Source organism: Notolepis coatsorum (assembly GCF_963971535.1).
Source record: "Notolepis coatsorum genome assembly, chromosome: 13".
Classification (NCBI taxonomy): domain Eukaryota; kingdom Metazoa; phylum Chordata; class Actinopteri; order Aulopiformes; family Paralepididae; genus Notolepis; species Notolepis coatsorum.
In genome coordinates this window covers 69,766,097-69,787,475 of record NC_140177.1, presented here as the reverse complement: position 1 = coordinate 69,787,475, position 21,379 = coordinate 69,766,097, and the positions used below count along the sequence as shown (strand labels likewise).

The 21,379-nt window shown below is 42.6% G+C and overlaps 1 protein-coding gene across 1 annotated transcript; it reads right to left on the bottom strand.

Annotated features, from left to right (window-relative positions):
- Positions 1 to 2,406: 2,406 nt before the first annotated feature.
- Positions 2,407 to 19,741, bottom strand: rasl11a (RAS-like, family 11, member A). The gene is made up of 8 exons (XM_084327887.1): positions 19,153 to 19,741; positions 16,317 to 16,373; positions 15,823 to 15,905; positions 12,913 to 12,953; positions 12,007 to 12,136; positions 10,979 to 11,054; positions 10,034 to 10,110; positions 2,407 to 7,404 (listed from the first exon to the last, which is right to left on the bottom strand). Exons 1-8 carry the CDS (start codon positions 19,304 to 19,306, stop codon positions 7,258 to 7,260), a joined length of 765 nt encoding a protein of 254 aa, XP_084184013.1. The 5' UTR covers positions 19,307 to 19,741; the 3' UTR covers positions 2,407 to 7,257.
- Positions 19,742 to 21,379: the final 1,638 nt, after the last annotated feature.

Genomic DNA, 21,379 nt, shown 5'->3' with positions numbered 1-21,379 from the left:
TCATGTATGTCATATATGTTATGATGAATTGAAAATGGGGGACCCTGATGTAAACAAGACGAAAGTCTTTCTCTGGTCTGCATCCCCTTAGCAACTGTATTGTACCCATTAATACAATTTTCAATCAATCAATCAATCAATCAATCAACCTGTGTGCATCTGTGGCTCCCTTTTCTCACTCACCCTATTCGTTTCTATTTCGTTCCGTTCTGCCCGTTCCGAGATCTGATGCGAACTCCCCCCCCCCCCCCCCTCTAGTTTGTGTACACACTTCAGTCTGGGTGGCCTATTGCTTATTAACAGTGGAGCAGTACTGCCGTTGCTTCCGCGTTTTCCCTGATTGGCTGCGACACGCCCCGCGGTAGGCGCGGCAACCGCAGAGCGGAGCGCGGAGCGGAGCGGCAGAGCTTGCGGCATTATGTAGCCCTAATCCGCCATGATTTTCATTCGAAGCTCAGCTCACCTGGCAGCGCAGCGGTCCTGCGGTCCGTTGTTGACAAGTTCGAATCCCGTCAAATTTTTTGCATTGTTTCGGAGTTGGTTAAGGTTAGAACGGTTAAGTTTAGGCGCTGTTAAGGAGCTGGTTAAGGTTAGAGTTTGTCTTAGAGAATGGCAATATTCTTTCTATGGTTAAGGTTAAGGTTAGGCATGGTTAAGGTTAAGGTTAGGCATTGTTTCGGAGTTGGTTAAGGTTAGAACGGTTAAGTTTAGGCGCTGTTAAGGAGCTGGTTAAGGTTAGCGTTTGTCTTAGAGAATGGCAATAGACAGCCTATTTCCGCACTGCCGCTCTCTCGCGCTGCCGCGGTCACATGGTCAAATTGTCACATTCTTGCACTCCTCCGCTGTTAGAAAGCAACACGCGTCTGGGTGCGCTCTGGGTTTTGTTTACGGTTTGCGTTTTGAGCTTGTAAGCTTGCCGTAGTCGATGATGTCACGCTCGAAATGTAAACACAGGAAGTGTTAACACGGAGACTGGAGAATGGATGTTGATATAAAGAAACAAATAACTAATAAATATGAAGTTATATTTGAACCTCTGTTGTCAAGCCTTGTCAATATAACCCACCCCCCTTTTCTCACGAATGGAACTCTGTTGTAGAGTCCGCTTTTGATCGTTTTGCAGGGTTAACAATAACGCTAAGCTAACGGCTACCGCTAGTTAGCTGATTGATTGATTGAAAACTTTATTAACAGATTGCAGAATGGGTACAGTACAGTACAGCTCAATACATACAATTGTTAAGGGGATGCAGACCAGAGAAAGACTTTAGTCTTGTTTACATCAGGGTCCCCCATTTTCAATTCATCGTAACATATATGACATACATGACATACAGATAGACAGTACTGCTACATCTGTACATTTATGACATACCAGATTTGCAATTACAGTACTGTTTGTGATACAAAAAGAGTCCAGAAAAAAAAGAGTATATACATTTGACGTAGAAACTGTACATTGGATTGGGTAGGTGGGGGTGGGGGGGGACTGTACATTGGAGGTGGTTGGGTGGGTGGGGGGGGGGGGTTGGGTAGGAGTGGGGGGGGGGGCGGGGGTGGGTAGGAGGGGTGGGTGGGGGACACTGTACAACTGTACAAACAAAACTGGGTTAATCGCAGATACGCATTGTATGCATGGTTCGCATGTGTGCCAAATGGTGACCTCGGAGCAGGTCCTAAATTATTATTATTAAAACTGTACATTGGATTATTGACAAGACCATACTTGGTAATTTACTGTACATTGGAGGGGGTTGTGTTCGGACATTTACAGGGGCCAGTTTCGAGTTGCAGTCTCCCTTAGGTGTTTTTTGAGAGTGTTTTTGAAAGTGGGTAGTGATTCACATTCCTTTACAGCTTTGGGTAGGGCGTTCCACATTGATGTGGCATAATTGCGAAACGTGTTTAGTCCCTTGTTTGAGCCGAATCTGGGTTTAACATGATTTGTGGAGCTCCCTCTGGTGTTGTGATCGTGGTATTCACTGACCTTTGGGAAGTATTTTGTCATGTACATGGGTACCTTGGTCGTGTAGTGTATCTTGTAGACCAGGCCCATTGCAAGTTGCTGTACTCTGTCGTCTACTCTAAGCCATCCTAGGTTGTCAAAGTGGGCAGGGGTGAGGTGGGTTCTAGGAGTAAGGTCAAGCAGTAGTCTGACCAGTTTGTTTTGAGATGTTTGTAATTTTGTTTTTAGCGCCTTTGAGGTGCTTTGGTACCATGAGGTGCAAGCATAGTCGTAGTACCCTTGAATGAGTGCTCCTGCTAGAGTCTTCAGGGTATTCTTGTTTACCAGTGAGGAGATCCGGTACAAGAATCGAGTTCGTTGGTTGACTTTTTTTATTACATTGGATGCCATTTTGTCACAGGAAAGATTTGCCTCTAGGATGGAACTTTATAACTTTATAGCTTTATAACCTTTTACTAGTAACATTGCTTGCATCGATTATATTGAATGTCATTGATCTACTGGTCGACCGAAAATGTAAACGGGAATGTCTTAACACGACTGCGGACTCTGGATGTTGATATAAAATGAACAAATTGCCAATAAATATGAAGTTATATTTGAACCTCTGCTGTCAAGCCTTGTCAATATAACCCACCCCATTTTATCACGAATGGATGGTGTTGTAGAGTCCGCTTTTGAGCGTTTTGAGCGATCTACTGGTCGACCACGGCCGACTGGTTGGGCACCACTGGTCTAATAGAAATAAATGCATTCGAACAATGTATAGACATAGCAATGGCAAACAAAATGTATGACGTTATGTCAGCACCAGGCGCCACACCCGTGAAAAGGTACAAGCTCGCAAAGCCACACCCCCGTTCTCCCGGGGCCGAACCCGAGACCACCTCTGCCAGCTGATCCCGTTCAGCGGGGGGTGAAACGAATCAGCGCCGTTTCGCACCCCAAAAGGGGTGAGTGAGAACACTCCCCCCCGTGCTCCGTGACGGTGATTCGATACAAAAGGCTGAGTGTGAAGGACCTGCAGTGAGTCCAGCTGTGGCTTCTCTCTTATAGGACCTGCAGTGAGTCCAGCTGTGGCTTCTCTCTTATAGGACCTGCAGTGAGTCCAGCTGTGGCTTCTCTCTTATAGGACCTGCAGTGAGTCCAGCTGTGGCTTCTCTCTTATAGGACCTGCAGTGAGTCCAGCTGTGGCTTTTCTCTTATAGGACCTGCAGTGAGTCCAGCTGTGGCTTCTCTCTTATAGGACCTGCAGTGAGTCCAGCTGTGGCTTCTCTCTTATAGGACCTGCAGTGAGTCCAGCTGTGGCTTCTCTCTCTAAACACGTCTCCGCAGTCAGACCCTGGGGGCACTCTGCCAGATCCCCGCTGCTTTTATGGGTCAAAGGGCAAAAGGTCATGGCTTGGGGTCACCGGACAATTTTGAAGAGGTCTAGCTGTGTGTGTTGGTGAGTATGTGTGTGTGTGGGATGTGTCTGTGAGTAGCCTATGTTTGTGTGTGTCTGTAAGTATGAGTGTGTGTGCGTGTTGCAGGGGTAGAGTGGGGGTTCATTGACTGAGAGAAATTCCAGATGCCATGGAGGTTGTTGCTATCGGGGGTCCTGGCCTCCAGACATCCTTGTGTGTGTATGTGTGCATTTTCATGTTGTGTTTTTGTCTAGACAGCCATATCAATGCATACATTTTTTATGTATGAGTATGAGAGAAGGAGAAAGTTAGACATAGAGATAGAGAGAGAGGGAGAAAGAAAGAGAGCTAGGGAAGAAGAGAGTTTGAGTGCATGTTCCTCTGTGTGTGTGTGTGTGTGTGTAGAGCGTGTGTGTACATGAGCTGACTAAGAAATATGGAGAGGTCATGAGAATGGAAGGTCAACTGTCACTTCCTCTAAATGCACATATATAAACACACACACCAGCCACCGCGGTCACATGGTGAGCCTCACAGCTAGCAGATGCTGCTCCTCTTGCTAGAATGATCCAAGTGATTCTGTGAAGCCATACATTTTAATTAGCCAGAGCCTTTTTCATGTTTTTGACTCACAAAAATATATCACAACCCTTTGAATCTGCATTGGAAATACAGGATATACAGTACAGTTTTACAGTACGTAGGCTAGTCAAGTTCACCGATTGGCACAAATCAACGCTGAGAGGAAGGCTAAGCTGGGGAAATCGACCTCTCAAAATCCCACCCTCCTATCTCTTGATCCTCCAATCACAACTGTCGCTTCCACACAACAAAGAGGGCAGGGTTTGAGATAAGGTTAAATTGATTGCGACTGACCATTTGCAAAACATCTGCACGTCCTCCCTCCCTTAGTTACCGTTGCCACGACAAACAGAACTTTTACACGCCATGCTCCAGATGTGTTAGGCGGATTGCGCCAGTGACCCGAGTTCTGTATCAAAAGATTGTGCCACCACACCCAAATTACTGTGACCATGAGCTCCTCTCTCTATAAAGCCAGAGAGCAGGAAAGTCAGACTCAAACATGTGAGGTCATCAGGTAGATATTTTTTTTTAATATACCAAATTGAGCTTTATTCCTTTTTTTGTATCTACTTTTTCTCCCCATTTTCAATTTTTTCTCCCATCCCAATTTCGTATTATCCAATTCTACCCTCCCCTGTCTCGAACGTTGTTAGACCATGCCTCCCACTGGTCGGCTGCAATGTGGACAAAGCCTTGCATCACGTGTCCCTTCCGGTACACGAGGAGGCAGCCGTCGCATCTTTTCACCTGCACTGCTCACGCTGCCCCCGATACTTCCTGATTCTGCTGTACAGGCGCACCAACCGACCTGTAGGAGTCGCTGTCCACAACGTCCGATCACCCACCCACCGGCTTTCCCACCCCCTAATACTGCCAATTGTATTAGTATGAACGACCAGCCAAGCCGGAAGCAACGCAGAGAGCTGGGCTCGAACCCAGCATCTCCTGCGTTAGTGGCGAGCGCCTTGCCCACTGCGCTCAAATTGAGCTTTATTCTATAGTAGTGTTCTCAGTTCTTAAAACTGTGGGTACTGAAAATATACCCTTATATTCAGAACATTCCCCCGGGCATCTACACCATCTCTCCCAATTCATTGTCTGTGGAGAAGCTCCAGATTTAAAAGGGGAATTCCGATATTTTTAAACCTGGACCCTATTTCTCCGTCATGTGGGGTCTAAATGAATAATAGCACTTTCTTGTAATTGGTCCAGTGTTGAGTGAGTTCAGCCGGGCAGCCGCAAACCAGGCTGCAATGTGATCACACGGGGCAAACCGTGCACGTCAAAGAGCACCTACGGGAGGCTGCAATTCGAAACTGGCCCCCGTAAATGTCCAAACCCCCCCCCCCCCCCCCCCCCCTATGCTTGCACCCCCCTCCCCCCTTGCAGGAAGACTCGCGTTACAGTGGAAACTTGAGTGAGTTGGTGAGGAAGATTAGGTTGTCTTGTTGGGAGAGCAGAAAGCACCTCATTATCTAAAAAATATTAAACAATGGTTTTTTGTTTGTGCATATCCGAATTGTACCAAGAAAATGTCGAGCCAGACTTTGCACAATTTTCATAGACTACCTTTGTTGGATAGGTACAAGTGGATGAAAACACATATACTGTGCCTTGCAGACCATCGGGTTTGTAGCCATCATTTTGACCCTGATGACTACTACCACCAGTCCAAGAGAAGACATTCTTAACCAAAGCTGTTCCAAGAGTGGAGAGACCAGCTGCAGACAGAGTGGAGGTAATGTTATTAGCTAAAGTTAATGTGTTGACCTGGCATCAGTACACACGAACACTTGGCAGGAGAATGGCAAAAACAATCACTCAATAAGCCAGTAGTATTTACAAATAATCAAATGTGTCGCGACTGATTATAAAATATATTAGAGATGTATTTCCCCTTCATGACTTTTTTTCTGTAAACATAAAAAAAACAGCCTGTGGAATAGTGGAATGGATAAACAGGGACCGGAAGAAATATAAACACAAAGGTCCATCACTCTAGGGTTCCTTTACATGATGTTGTCAGACATGTACACTATTCAGACATGTATAACAGTCTGTCAGTGGCACTTTTAGTGGACACACTTTAATGTGCATGTTTGCCCTGTGCGATTATATCTCAGCCCAGTTTGCAGCTGCCGGCTGAAGAGATCTCCCTCAATACTGGATCAATTACAAAAATTGTTGTCCCCATTATTCATTTAGACACATCACGGTCCAGGTTTAGAAATACCGGAATTCCCCTTTAATACCCAATGACGTCGCAAATTTGACCTTTAGCACTCTAGTCTTTGATTTAGGGAGAGAGTTGTTCATTTTGACTAATATTGTTGGGACTGTCTTAGATCATAAGAATAACATGTATGAATCATTAAACTGGGCGTAGTTCTTCATCTTCAGTTACTGTAACAGTACATCAAACGCTGCTCTCCATGCCTTTTGTTGTTGTCGGGCAGAACATCTTTTTCAGTGTGCTGTCTCACCACAAATGTATGAGGAAGAAGTCTCAGTGCCCAGGGACAGTGTGATTGGTGGATGGCTATGTCAATCACAATCTCGCAAACGGGTCAGCTCATCAATTGGACCTCGGCTTCACAGCGGTTCCGTTCACGATTACATCTTTCAGTCGCTCAGAATTTCACTGACGCAGTCTTTCTTGGTGACGTTCCAGGGCAAGTTTGCAACATGACACACGCTGGTTTTGTCCCAAGAGTCTTTGACATTTTGTTTCCTCTAGTGTCCTTATCGCATCCTGGGAAGAGTGTTTACATTTGGCTGTGGTCGGTCCGAAACACAGAGAAGTGTAGGGAATCGTAAACCTCTTACAATGTTCATCCAGGGCGTTCCTGAATCAACACACTGCATCCACAGGGGACAATGTTCATCCAGGGCGTTCCTGGATCAACATTATATATCCCTACTGTAGGGGCTATGCTCATCTAGGACGCCCCAGTCACTGCAGTGGGCCATGTACTCAGTGTTGTGGGCTCAGATCCAGCCCTGTGAACATCTCTCCATACCATTCCTGCCTTTCTCAAAGAGATATATATATATAGTAAAATTAACCATTAAAGAAAGCATGTCTGTCCATTGCCCACATACAGTGACTGTGTGGGCTCCCTTGAAATGTTTAGACCGCTGCAGCCAAGTTCAGGCGAGTGTTCCCGTGCCAGAAATACCATCTAAATCCCCGGAGATTCCAGAATAAGAACGCAGCTTTCCACAAAGGACCTCGTCCGTTTCATTGAGCTCTATGTTCTCTCCTCCTCCTCCTCCTCCTCCTCCTCCACCGAGGGGTGATCAGAGCGCGGTGGTGGACTTGGCCTTAGAGGAGAGGACCTGCCTGAACCTCCTCTTCAGCTCCTGCATGTTGGGAGACTTGGGCCTGGCCAGGTGGAGGCCTCCCCGCCTCTTCTCTCCGTTGCCTCCGCCCAGGGCGCGGCTCACCTGGTGGGCACAAGGAGGAGAATGTAAGCCACTTCACAAATAGACCACTGCACTTCCGTGTTACATTGAAATCAGGGAGGAGATAGCGGGGGGAGCAAATGAATGAATGTGGATGAGAGCCTTGACGTAAGTGGTTGCAGCTACGGCTGTGGGGGTGCTAGAGACATGATCGAATAGACTTGTATGCGCCTGAGTCTCCTGAACACGGCGCAACCAATTCCAAATCGATCAGAACTAAATCGGCAGAGCTAAAGTCCCTTTTTCAGCACCTACGCATGCGCAGATTGCCAACGGAGTCTGAACGGCGCGCGACGACGCGCGAATGAATGTTGAATGTTCCACCAGAGGGGGGAGCTTCGGTGGCCAGTGTCCTTTCAGCCGAACAGGATAATGGAAAAATGATCCCACTCAATGGCCAGATGCGTTTTATGGCGACATCTACAATTACCTCATTGAGTCTCCAGGTAGACTAATGTTTATAATATTTAAGTGCAGTGGTCTATAGGACGCTGTACTGTATACTACATCAGAGCATGTATTTAGCATTTAGCATTTTAGCATTCTTAGATTATATATTAGATTAGAGTTAGACTATTGGATTATCAGATTATATATTGCATATTCTTAGCATTTTAGATTATATATTAGATTAGATTTAGACTATTGGATTACTAGATTATATATAGCATATATTAGCATTTAAGTAGGGATGTCCCGATCACGTTTTTTTGCTCCCGATCCGATCCCGATCATGTGATTTTGAGTATCTACCGATACCGATCTTTCCCGATCCGATCAAAAAAAAAAGATTATTTTATAATCTTTTTTTATTCAACAAATAATGACCATGTTCACGTCTTAAACTCAAACCAAAACTAAGACCTCAGTATGAGTTTAAGACGTGAACATGGTCATGTTTGTTGAATAAAAAAATAAAGTTAAAAAAAAAAAAAAAAAAATCCGATTTTTAAAAAGAATTGTCGATCCCGATCTTCGGAAAATCACGTGATCGGCCCCGATCCCGATCACGTGATCGGATCGGGACATCCCTAAACATTTAAGCATTTAGTTTCTTTAGACTATATATTAGATGAGATTTAGATAATTAGATTATATATTGTAAGCATATTTATTGTAGGGCAAGATAACTGAGCATACATACCCTCATCTCGCACCTCGTTGCCCATATGCGCATGTCCAGAGTTAACTATATTGTATATTTGTTTACACTGCCTTTTTATTCTATTTTTATTTGTACTTCTCCACTGTACTATAATTCTGTGACCTGTATGTCTTCTACTACCTGTACCTCCCCTCCCCTCCCCCCTCCCGCTATGATGCCTGAATTTCCCCCAAGGGGATCAATAAAGGAATCATATCTTCTGCATTGTACCTCACTGTTTACTAATTTTTACTCACTGTACTTAGACTGTACCTAGGTTGTACTTTAGATTGTATATTGTACTGTATATTGTATATTGTATATTCCTCTTTACTTACTTACTTTTTTTTTACTTACTTTCTTACTTACTTTTTTTACTGTATGAAGCACACTCTTAGGGGCTCCTACAGAACCAAGAACCATTTCACCGTAAAGTATGTGTATTTTATTGTGATATTTAATAAACAAACTTGAAACTTGAAACACGACCTATTACCAAAAGAGATGTACAACCAGACAGACAGTCAAACAAACAAACAAACAAATGTGAGGGTCTCAGTATACTTGCTTTCAACCATGCGTAGAGGTAGACAAGCGGCATTGTTGACATACTTGCCTGCATATTTTGCGTGTACCTGGAGGATTGAAAAGTCTATCCACTAGGGGGCAGATCAGGGCCGACATCTCCCTGGTCGAAACTTATAATTATATAGAAGAAGAATATCTTCCTTGTGAACTATCCACTATCCAGATTTGCAACGTAGACATAAAACATGGCAACTCTCGAGGAGGTTATGTTGAGATCACAGCAGGAAAAAGTCTCTGTTTTAGTTGTTTAGCTTTCCATGTGGGGTTTTAGCGTGTTGCCTGTAACATCCACACTGCGCCACCTTCAAAACCGTGCTCCACCTTCAAAACCGCTCTCAAAGAGCACCTACGGGAGGCTGCAATTCGAAACTGGCCCCCATAAATGTCCAAACCCCCCCTCCCACCCCCTCCTAATGTACAGTTTCCTCCCCCTTGTATGTATATAATTTTCTGTTAGGATTTTCTGTTAGGGTAACAGTACTGTATATTTGCATATCTTGTATGTCACAAATGTAACAGTACTGTATACCTGTATGTCAGAAATGTCAAGATATATATCTGTATGTTGCATATGTCATTAATGTCATTATGAATTGAAAATGGGGGACCCTGATGTAAACAAGACGAAAGTCTTTCTCTGGTCTGCATCCCCTTAACAATTGTGTGTATTGAGCCGTACTGTATTGTACCCATTCTGCAATCTGTTAATAAAGTTTTCAATCAATGTACGCGCTTCATTGCATCTTTCAGACGCAGAACGTTTCAGAGGACATTCGCAAAGTAGTACGCTCCAAAGGAACGCAGGATACGCAGCTTCGCCCTCTTGCACGCGTGGACTTAAAAGCAAGTATACCGAACAAACAAGCCAAAGGACGGTACCTCCTGACACAGGTGAAGGAAGGTGGTGTGGACTCCTTCGTGGTTCTCTCTGGCTGACACTTCAAAGTACGCCCCTCCTGTACCCAGAGAAGAGAGACGTCAGCTCTTTCAGCTCTTTCACCTCACACACATATCCCACATTTGTATAAATGCCAAATTTTTTTTTTTTAAATGTATCCTCATCTTCCTCGGTTGGTTAAATATGTGCGTTGTGTATTAAATGACTTAATGCTTTATTCTCTCTAAAACATTTACAACCAAACATCTAGTGAAGTAAAGACCATAACTATCACACATCTAGAGTTCAAATGTATTATAGGTGCAATGCCCCTTTAGAGATAGATTATATGGCATTCATGCCGGCTATTGGGTCACACACTGGCTATATCGTATATGCCATGACCATGTCCCAATGAAGAAAATGCTTGAAAAAAGTGGACAGCAGCCCACAATATTGCATTGTAAAAAACAGATTTTATATGTCTGCACTTTATGTTCTCAATTCATGTCTATTATATTCTACTAAAACTGAATAAAACCCTAAACAAAGTGGCCTGTTGGGATGTTAGATCCTAATGTGAAAAACTGTGATTTTATATGTCTGCACTTTTTACCCTTGCTATTATTTTACTTATATTTTCTTTTATCTCTACGCCCCACTATCCGCTGGGTGCATACTATGACCTTTATCATGTTTTGTAACAGATTACAGAAATTCAAGAAGCCTATTGGAACGTGAGGTTCTGATAAGATTTTGATTAATATATCTGCATTATTTTATCCCACTTTATGCTTTGCTCTTGCTGCTTGTTTTACACAGATTTTTTATCTGTTTTATATCTTACTGGTGTAAAACACTTTGAACTGCAATCCCCTGTATGAAAGGTGCTATACAAATAAAGTTATTATTATTACAATTCTTGCCAACATGGAAGTATGTCCCACCTAGTGATGCAGCCAATGCCTCGCCCTCGTCTGCTGGCACCTGACGGGCGCGTAGCAGGTCACTCTTGTTGCCGACCTGTGGGAGATTACAGATGATATCAGATTAGATGAGGGATTGATTGATTGAAAACTTTATTAACAGATTGCAGAATGGGTACAATACAGTACAGCTCAATACTAACAACTGCTAAGAGGATGAAGACCAGAAAAATACTTTCGTCTTGTTTACATAAGGGTCCTCCATTTTCAATTCATCAAGCCTGTTATAGGATTATAGTTATTAGCCTCATTAACACATTGCCTGCCGAGCATTGTACCCATCTAATGCCCCTCTCTGCCAGCGCTATAAGTCTATGGAGTGGCTCACCTTCTTTGCAGGGCTATAACTTTTAAAATTTTATTGGTATATTGACATTACTATGGCCCATTCAACATCGATTATCTATCGTTCAGTATGTGGGAAGGTTATACTTTTTCATTCATACATTCATACAAAAATACTGTCTAGAATATAAGTATTTTTTTATCGTTTTCTGCAGTAATTCCTAGAATGTGAGTTATAGGCCTAAACGCATATATAGATTATCGATTGCCGTTTCTTCCCGGCGGGCAATAACGTTTTAAAGCGTTTCCGGCGGTGGATGCGTTAAGACACCATTATTGGGAAAAGTGGGGGGAATATAGGAAGAAGAGGAACGACATCACAGAAGGATGAAAGGGAAACAAGAAAATAAATTGAAATGTAAATAATTCTATTGTTTCTGTCTGTTTAATAGTATTGTGAATTTTGTATGGGTATTTTGGATTTTGTACCTGTATGTTTGTAAATCAAAATTGAAAAAAAAAATTAAGTAAAAAAAGAAAGAAAAAAAAAACATTAGCCTTCGGCAACACACAACTAGATATGGGCTGTCGGTGGCTGACTGACTGACTGACTGATTGAATGAATAATTGAATGAATGAATGAATGGATGGATGAATGAACCATGACAAAAGGCACACTCATGCAGGCACACACACTGCCTCACCAGTATAACAGGTATATTTCCCGCGGGGTGGATGCGTCGGACATGCTGGTACAGGGGTTGGATGGTGCTGTAGCTGCTGTGGTCCGTTATGGAAAACACCAGCACGTAGCCATCCGCCCAATAGATTGACCTGGAGGTTATCACACAACCTGGAGGTTATCACACAACCTGGAGGTTATCACATGACCTGGAGGTTATCACACGACCTGGAGGTTATCACATGACCTGGAGGTTATCACACGACCTGGAGGTTATCACACAACCTGGAGGTTATCACACAACCTGGAGGTTATCACACGACCTGGAGGTTATCACATGACCTGGAGGTTATCACATGACCTGGAGGTTATCACATGACCTGGCGGTTATCACATGACCTGGAGGTTATCACATGACCTGGAGGTTATCACACAACAAATGATAGATGGATAGATAGATATACAGACAGACAGACAGACAGACAGACAGACGATAGATAGATAGATAGATAGATAGATGGATAGATGGATAGATGGATAGATGGATAGATGGATAGATGGATAGATGGATAGATGGATAGATGGATAGATGGATGGATGGATGGATGGATAGATAGATAGATAGATAGATAGATAGATAGATAGATAGATAGATAGATAGATAGATAGATAGATAGATAGATAGATAGATAGATAGATAGATAGATAGATAGATAGATAGATAGAGGGACAGACAGACAGACATAGAGAGGGATAGACAGACAGAGAGGGACAGACAGACAGACATAGAGAGGGACAGACAGACAGACATAGAGGGACAGACAGACAGACATAGAGAGGGACAGACAGACAGAGGGACAGACAGACAGACATAGAGAGGGACAGACAGACAGACAGAAGGACAGACAGACAGACGATGTTTTCTGACCTGTTGATCTGCTCCTGGCAGTACAGCCCCTCCGCATCATCCTGGTGATAGAGAGAGGGGGGGGGAGAGAGAGAGGGGGAAAGAGAGAGAGAAGGGGTGGGGGGGGTTCACGGTTTGATGATTAACTTATATTGATCACGTGGGAATGGAATTCAAACCGAGGGTTACAGCCTTTTACGAGCGGTAAATATTAGCGTTGCGTGACTCATCTGTGCAGACTGTGTCAGGAGAACATAACCTCATTACGTCCTGGTGAACACCAGTAGCCTGTCAAGTATGCATAACTTCATTAATTTCTTTCAAAGTCTTAATCATTTCTCTTTAATCTCCGACAGCTGTTCCTGATTACTCTCTTTGCCCAAGAACGGCTCTTTATATACAGTGGACGACTATACTCCAGGAACTCACGCGAAGGATGGAAGCGTTGAGCCTGCGATCCTGTGACACGTGTATGTTTCACTTCTGGCTTGTGCAAACTCCTCACGAGCCAAAAACCTTATTTTACTCCGGAGTTTGTTGTTGTGTAACGCAGGCTCTTTCTGCAGCACATCGACACACTCGGCGCTCAACACATTCCACATGTCCACACCTGGGAGCTGCCCGGTACGAGCGCAATCCGACACCGTTGGCCACTGGGAGCAGTTGGACGTTAAGTGCCTTGCTCAATGGTAGGTATTGAAAGAGGGGAGGGCGGTACGGAGTTAATCCCCCCCCCCGCCAAGATGTCTCTGTCTGGGATTCAAACCGGCGACTAGGGCTATAAAAATACCATAATCAGAGGGGCTTTGTTTTATATCAATGGCCACCCACTGCGATATATTGCGTGCCGATATTATATTGATACAAGTTTCAAGTTCAAGCGATACCGGAGTCTTAAGGCGAGCACAGAAAGACTCAGAAGAAGCTTCTATCCCCAGGCCATCAGGCTGCTCAATGAACAATAAACACTATGCAACAACCATCAAATGCACACAGCACACACATCCACACGCACACACTCACTTTAAACAAACAACTCACTGCAGCACCCACTTTACACACTTTAGAACACCTAAACACACTTTACACTTTATATTTATTGGTAAAGGATTTGCACTACAACTCGTACACCTTACTGTAAATTGTACCTAAATTGTACCTCATCCCATTTCTGCTCTGCACTATATAGTATTGTATATTAGTACATTGCATAGTATATTGTATGGTAACTCAGTTACTTCTATTCTGCATCGAACATTGTACATATGTCTACAATATGTATAGTGACCTCTATTTTTACTTCTATTTTACATGCTATACTATTTTATTTCATACTTATCTTGTCTAGCACCGTCTCTGGAGCATAACAGTAAGAAGCATTTTGTATAAAAGTATTCTGTACTTCTGTATGACAACTATTAAAGAAACTTGAAACTTGAACTTGAAGTTTGTTTATTAGTTGTCACAATAAAATACATGTACTTTACGGTGAAATGCTTGGTTCTGTATGAGCCCCTGAGAGTGTGCTTCATACAGTAAAAAAGTAAGTAAAAGAGGAATATACAATATATATTGGAGGAATATACAATATACAGTGACGGCAAGTATCAATATTATTATTTACTGCAATAAAATGTATTGGAATGAGTGAAAATATTATTCTTATAATCTTATTCGATAAAACAAATGACGCATGAATTCTTTTCTTTTTATGTAAACAAAGTTTTACATTTGGGGACATCATTTGCAGTTGCAATATGGTGACTCGAGTATCCTGATAATATGGTATCGTGGGGCCTAGGGTGATCCCCACCCCTACCACCCAGCCTGCTGCGCTCTCTTCAGGCCCGGTGACCTGTGACCCTCCCTGGGTTGCTGCAGACTCGTCCACGGGCTAGCTTTCTGAAATTAATTAATTATTCAATGGAAAATCCAAAAATTTTATGGACAAATCTCCCCTAAAAAGACAAAAACCTGCCAAACAAAGTGTCATCTAGAGACAAATTCTGAAGAGGCTCCATAGACAATGAATGAATCCCAGGACACTGACAGTAAACCCGTGGTGACTTTATCGGGATATTGGGTACATTTTCTGATTCAGAGCTATAATCCTTACATTTAAATAAAACTCACGTAGATGTAATATCTCAAACTAAAATTATATGAGCCCACATAGTCTAGACTAATTCATTATCAATTAACCAACTCACACATCACAGGTCTTTTTCCCCCCGAGGCTCTGATTTCCTGCTTAGGGAGACCGCCGTCTCCATCAATAGATATTGACTTACTGTAACCGTCACAGGTCACTGGAACAGCACAATGTATACATTGTGTTTTAGGGTGGATTTCCCCTTTTAATCCCGTTCTTATTCCTTTCCAATTTAAACAGGTGTTTGTTCAAATCCGTTTGATCTGCTTTCATCTGCCGGTTCCCCCAGACGATGGATCTAAAATGATGGATCTCGGTTGTCAAGCCCGGCTTTTAACCGGAGTCGCTCAGAGGATTGGTATTGTAAACAGACGTGGGGAGATAAAGACTGTTGTGTGTGCCGTCTGGCACGTTGCACTCATTACACTAAACGAGGGAGAGGAGGAAACCGCCGTTACATCACTTCCTCTTTCATCAAAGGCATTCCTGCAATTACTGGAGAAACGTTTTTTATAAAAAAAATTGCCAGAAAAGCAGGGGATACGAATATCAGTTCAATTTGACAGTCTGGTTCACTTTTCGCAATTTGTCAGGTTGTCTCTTTCTCCATCACACAGACACAGAAATGTGTGCCGGGAAGCAAGGCATGGGTGTGTGAGCAGACTCAACCGCTGCTACACACGACACACTACTACACATGTTAACCATATGCGTATGCTCTCAAACACATGTGCACGCACACACACACACATGTGCAGAGACAGACACACACATCATACCTGTAGAGCTACACAGGGTGTGTCCTGAACTTGAAGGGAAACCTGCTCTCCATCCAGCATGATCTTTCTGGAGTACAGGGCCCCTGGGGGGGGGGGGGGGGGAGAGAATCAATGGGTGAATGGATTTTTCTGGAGTAGAGGGCATCTAAAGAGAAGAAAGAGGAGGCTCAGGCGAGTGAATAAAAATGATGCCTTTTCTTCTGTCTAGGGCTCTAGGCCTATGTGTAAAAGAGTAAGGAGACCAGAGGAGGGAGAGAGGGGTAAATGAGTGAGTGAGTGAGTGAGTGAGTGAGTGAGTGAGTGAGTGAGTGAGTGAGTGAGTGAGTGAGTGAGTGAGTGAGTGAGTGAGTGAGTGAGTGAGTGAGTGAGTGAGTGAGTGAGTGAGTGAGTGAGTGAGAGCTTGTGCTGCTGGCCGGTGGGACAATAGATGGATGGTCAGATGGGAGGAGAAGAAAGATGGATGGATGGATAAAATCAAAAATAGAAAACCTCACCAGTGTTCGCCTCATAGTCCCCGATGAACCTCTTGGTCAGAAATCGGACGATCAAAGCTGGGAAGAGACAAACGGAGATGGATGAGAAAACCTCAGTCATGGGAGAATGAACAAGGAGGGCGGGGGAGGGTTTTTTACTGGGGACCCCGAGCGCCAGTGGTATATATCCATCGTCTGCGAAAAAGTCAGGAACGGTAGGAATTTCTTATGGTTCCCTCAGTCCTACTGTATCTTCTCAGGAAGCCAAGGATGCCCTGCGGAATTCCCCTAGAATTCTTATAGTAACCCCCCCCCCCCCCCCCCCCCCCCCTCCCCTCCCTGCGTAAATGGCAACATCCACACATGCAGGTCCAAGTGACAAATAATAATAATAATAATAATAATAATAATAATAATAATAATAATAATAATAATAATAATAATAATAATAATAATAATAATAATAATAATAATAATAATACACTTTATTTGTATAGCACCTTTCATACAAAAATTGCAGCTCAACGTGCTTCACAACAGAAAAAAGACAGGCGTCAGACATATAAAATCACAGTTTTTCACATTAGGATCTAACATCCCAATAGGCCACCTTGTTAAATATACAGTGTGGATGAAGGGACTTGCATTCATGACGTATTTTAGAGATGTTTTTTTTTTTTTTTTTGGAGAAACTGACAAACTCTATAGAGACAAGCTCTGACTGAGGGAGGAAATGTTATTACAATGGGTACCGTATGTATGCCATTTTAAGAATTCACATAATGTTCTTCCTGTGCCTATAGGGGATTTTAAAACAATACAGCCATAACAATTAATGTAAAATACTTAACAGCTGTAACTTTATCTCAATTACAAGCAATCTAGACAGCATATATGGTTAATGTGTGCCATGTACCTCTGCTAGATCACATTTATCGATAAAAGTGTTAAAATGTGATGTCTCAAAAAAAAAGAATCCATTAAGACATGAATGGAATCAAATAAATCATGTTTATCTTGAAAATATCAATGAAACAAAGGCGGAGGCGGACAATGAAGGTACAGTGAACCTTTTTGTTTTACCATGTACCCAAACACCGTATACTGTATGTAATATAAATGTGTAGGGGGGGGGGGGTACACAGTGTGAAAATATGTTAATGTATATGTTCTTCACATAAAATGAGCCAAGTCCAATGAGTCTCATGTTAAAATGAATTAATTGTATGATTTCTCTTTTAGTAAACATTGAAAATGGATCCTGCAGACCAAAACACTAACCTTCGTACTGTTCTATACTACCATGCACTCCTCCTACTATACTAATATGTCTTATGTCTATGCACTCAATACTGCAGCACCCAAGTTTCAGCACTGTTTGATCATTGTTACTCCGCCGAAAGAGTTGTACCCTTCCTGCTGACTTGTCGTACAGAACTTGTAAGTCGTACAGAACTTGTATGTCGCTTTGGATAAAAATGTAAATGTTTATCCAAAGCAAAATGTAAATGTAATTTTTTTTATCCACTTTCTCCTTATTTTCTATTTTTTTCTCCCATCCCAATTTCGTGTTTCCAATTCTCCCCTCCCCTGTCTTGAACGTTGCTTGCATATGCCCCCCACTGGTCGGTTGTAGGGAGGATAGAAGCCTTGCATCACGTGTCCCCTCCGGTACACGAGGAGGCAGCCTGTCACATCTTTTCACCTGCCAGCGCGGACTCTCATCGGCGAGGTGTAACGTGTGGGAGGCTCGCACTACCCCCTCCATTTCCTGTCTCTGCTGTGCAGGCGTCCCCCAACCGACCTGTAGGAGTCGCTGTCCACAACGTCCAGATTACCACCCATCGACTTCCACCCGCTGACTCTGCCAATTGAGTCAGCATGACGGCCGGCCCAAGCCGGAGGCAATGCTGACACCCGGATTCGAGACCGGAGTCTCTTGCATTGGTGACGAGCACAATGTCTGCTGCGCCACCCAGCCGCCCTATGTATTGTTAAAGTCAATGGGGGCTCTGAGTTTGTGAGGTCCTCAAATGTTTGTGTAAGCAGTTACACCCAAATTAGTTCCAATTCTGGTTCAGACCTTCTAGCACTGCTAGAATATAAACCTTGTTTTGGAGTTGTTGGACACAAAAAAAGTGTACAGTTTCATCAAGTCAGAGCCCCCATTCATTGTCCATTTAATTACATCCCAGTGACATCACCAATTGGGGGGGGGTTCTTCCCTATTTCTAGCTTTATGAGAGTGGTTCCCAAATGTTCACTGAACTGTCCTGAAGCACAGGGAACTCTTACGTGAATTCCTCAAATGGAAGTCATTCCCCTTAAACTTGAAAATGTTCTTAATTTGTCAAAACAACACACGATTGGGCATTTTTATAGAAATGTCATTTAGTCTGCCCCACAGTGCATCTAGAATTCTAGATGACAGTAGTCCTGCTGTGGATACCACACATTGAAAGTAGGGAATATACATGTGTCGCCCCCTGTTGGCATTATATTTCTACTAGCACTCCTTCTGGTTTATGCAAAACAAACTTTCAACAGTTAGATGATGTAATCAGTATTATTCTAACAACTATTATAGTCTAATGAATGAATGTCGGTCGATTGAGTATACTCTCCGTGCCTGAAGTCGATGATTATCATTTGAGATTGGTGAAATCTAACAGCATTTGTTTTTTAACAACACATTGTATTATAATAACTTATTATATGGCCTATAGTGAATATACTACTTGCTTACCACAATAATAAATAAATAAAATTCAGAATAGTAACTTCTCCGTTCCCCCTGCATGTCCAATATTAAATTGCACTTTTCCCTAATAGCCTCCTGACATGATCCAACACATACCTGTTTTCCCGACGTTGCTTGCTCCCAAAACCACAATCTTAACGGTCTTGTTGGGCACGCAGTCTAGCACTGGATACTCCGGTATTGGAACTAGCAGAAAGTTGCTAGATCCGCCACTATTCATTGTTCTAAGAGGGTCGACAGTTAACCGCATTTAGATCTCTCTCTCTCTTCTCTCCGACCTTATCAGTTGGGTCTGGGAATGTCTCTCGCCTCTCTACACGTCCCGTTTCCCCCCTCGCTCATCAGAAGAGTCGGGTGGTGGAGGAGGGCGGTGGGTGGGTGAGAGGGGCGCCTTGTCCTGCTGTGGCATAGTGTGATAAAGGTGGTGGTGGCGTAGAAGTCCAAACAAATAATAATGTCAAGACAGGGTTCAGGTCCAGACAGTGAGCGCTCAACAAGTTGCACTTCTTTAGCCACCTTGTTTGGTGCGAGGATATTCTTACGATGAGTCCCTACTCCAGTCCCTAGTCCCTCTGATTTCTCGGAACATAATACATTGGTGGATTTTTTTTTAAATTCGAAATATAGGCAAGCATCCCGGATCGCCGCGCCACTTCCAGTCAACTCTCAATCTGACCGCAGCGCTTACCACAGCTCAGAGAGAGAGAGAGAGAGAGAGAGAGTCAGAGAGAGAGAGAGAGAGAGAGAGAGAGAGAGAGAGAGAGAGAGAGAGAGAGAGAGAGAGAGAGAGAGAGAGAGAGAGAAAGAGAAAGAGAGCGGGGGGGGCGAGGTGGGAGGAGAGAGAGAGATGTGGGGGTGAATTAACCTCTTATGGAGCCAAAATAGTTGCATGGGATAAGACAAAACGAGAACTCGCATAAACACTGACACAGCATTTAGTTTAGTCATAACAGAATAATTTATCATTAGTGATCGGTTGTGTGATTGAGTGACTGATTATAGTATAATGTATATTATATAAAGATATAGTATTAATTACCTAGACTGTGGCGGCCCGCCAAAAAAAAAGTTATTAATTAAAACCATAGAGTGCCTTTCAACCCTCACAATACTCAGAAATTGTAATCTTAATTTCCCATTCCATTTATGTCTTATCATAAATAGTAGATACTGAAGTTGTAGAAATATATATAAGCTGAGCTCCCACACATATTTTCAGATAATTATGGGCATATATTCAAAGAATAAACCATGAGATATGTCCACCCTGTCATGGACATAATACATTACTGTTAAATATGTTTTCATTGCAATATTAAGATGAAAATTACTTTTTCAGAAAGGTATGATGTCCCTTTCCTGAACAAGGTTATTTATTTGCTTTAAATTATAAATAAATAAAAGATTTTATGTAAACCACCTGTTTTTAAAAGAAACACATACAATTCGCACATATATATTTTATAATTAGGAGAAAACTGTGATATTTGGATGCAGTTTTTTATTTGCATATTATTGCCCCCCACTTAGCTATTGAACACACTAGATTATTTAAACAGATATCTCACAGTATGATTGAATTATTATTAAAAACGATCAAGATGACAGGGTGGACCAGTGCATGACAGGGTGGACCAGCACATGACGGGGTGGACACATAAAGCAGAACACACAAAGCATCACAACATTTGAAAATGAAACATTTATTCAACTTTGAAAATGGGTACATTCTCAATCTATTTGAAATAAATAATTTACCATAGAACATACCACACACCATAGAACATACCATAGAACATATCACATACCATAGAACATACCACACACCATAGAACATACCACATACCATAGAACATAGCACATACCATAGCATAGAACATACCACACACCATAGAACATACCATAGAACATATCACATACCATAGAACATACCACACACCATAGAACATACCATAGAACATATCAAATACCATAGAACATACCACACACCATAGAACATACCATAGAACATACCACAGAATATACCACATACCATAGAACATACCACATACCATAGAATACACCACACACCATAGAACATACCACATACCATAGAATATACCACACACCATAGAACATACCACATACCATAGAACATACCACATACCATAGAATATACCACATACCATAGAACATACCACATACCATAGAACATATCACATACCATAGAACATACCACACACCATAGAACATACCATAGAACATATCACATACCATAGAACATACCACACACCATAGAACATACCACAGAATATACCACATACCATAGAACATACCACATACC

Excerpts from the sequence above, each read along its gene's own strand:
- rasl11a (XM_084327887.1), bottom strand. The coding sequence starts at position 19,306 with ATGCGGTTAACTGTCGACCCTCTTAGAACAATGAATAGTGGCGGATCT. Across the intron at positions 15,906-16,316 it reads GGACTATGAGGCGAACACTG|GGGCCCTGTACTCCAGAAAG; the intron begins GTGAGGTTTTCT and ends CCCCCCCCCCAG. Across the intron at positions 12,137-12,912 it reads TGCCAGGAGCAGATCAACAG|GTCAATCTATTGGGCGGATG; the intron begins GTCAGAAAACAT and ends GATAACCTCCAG.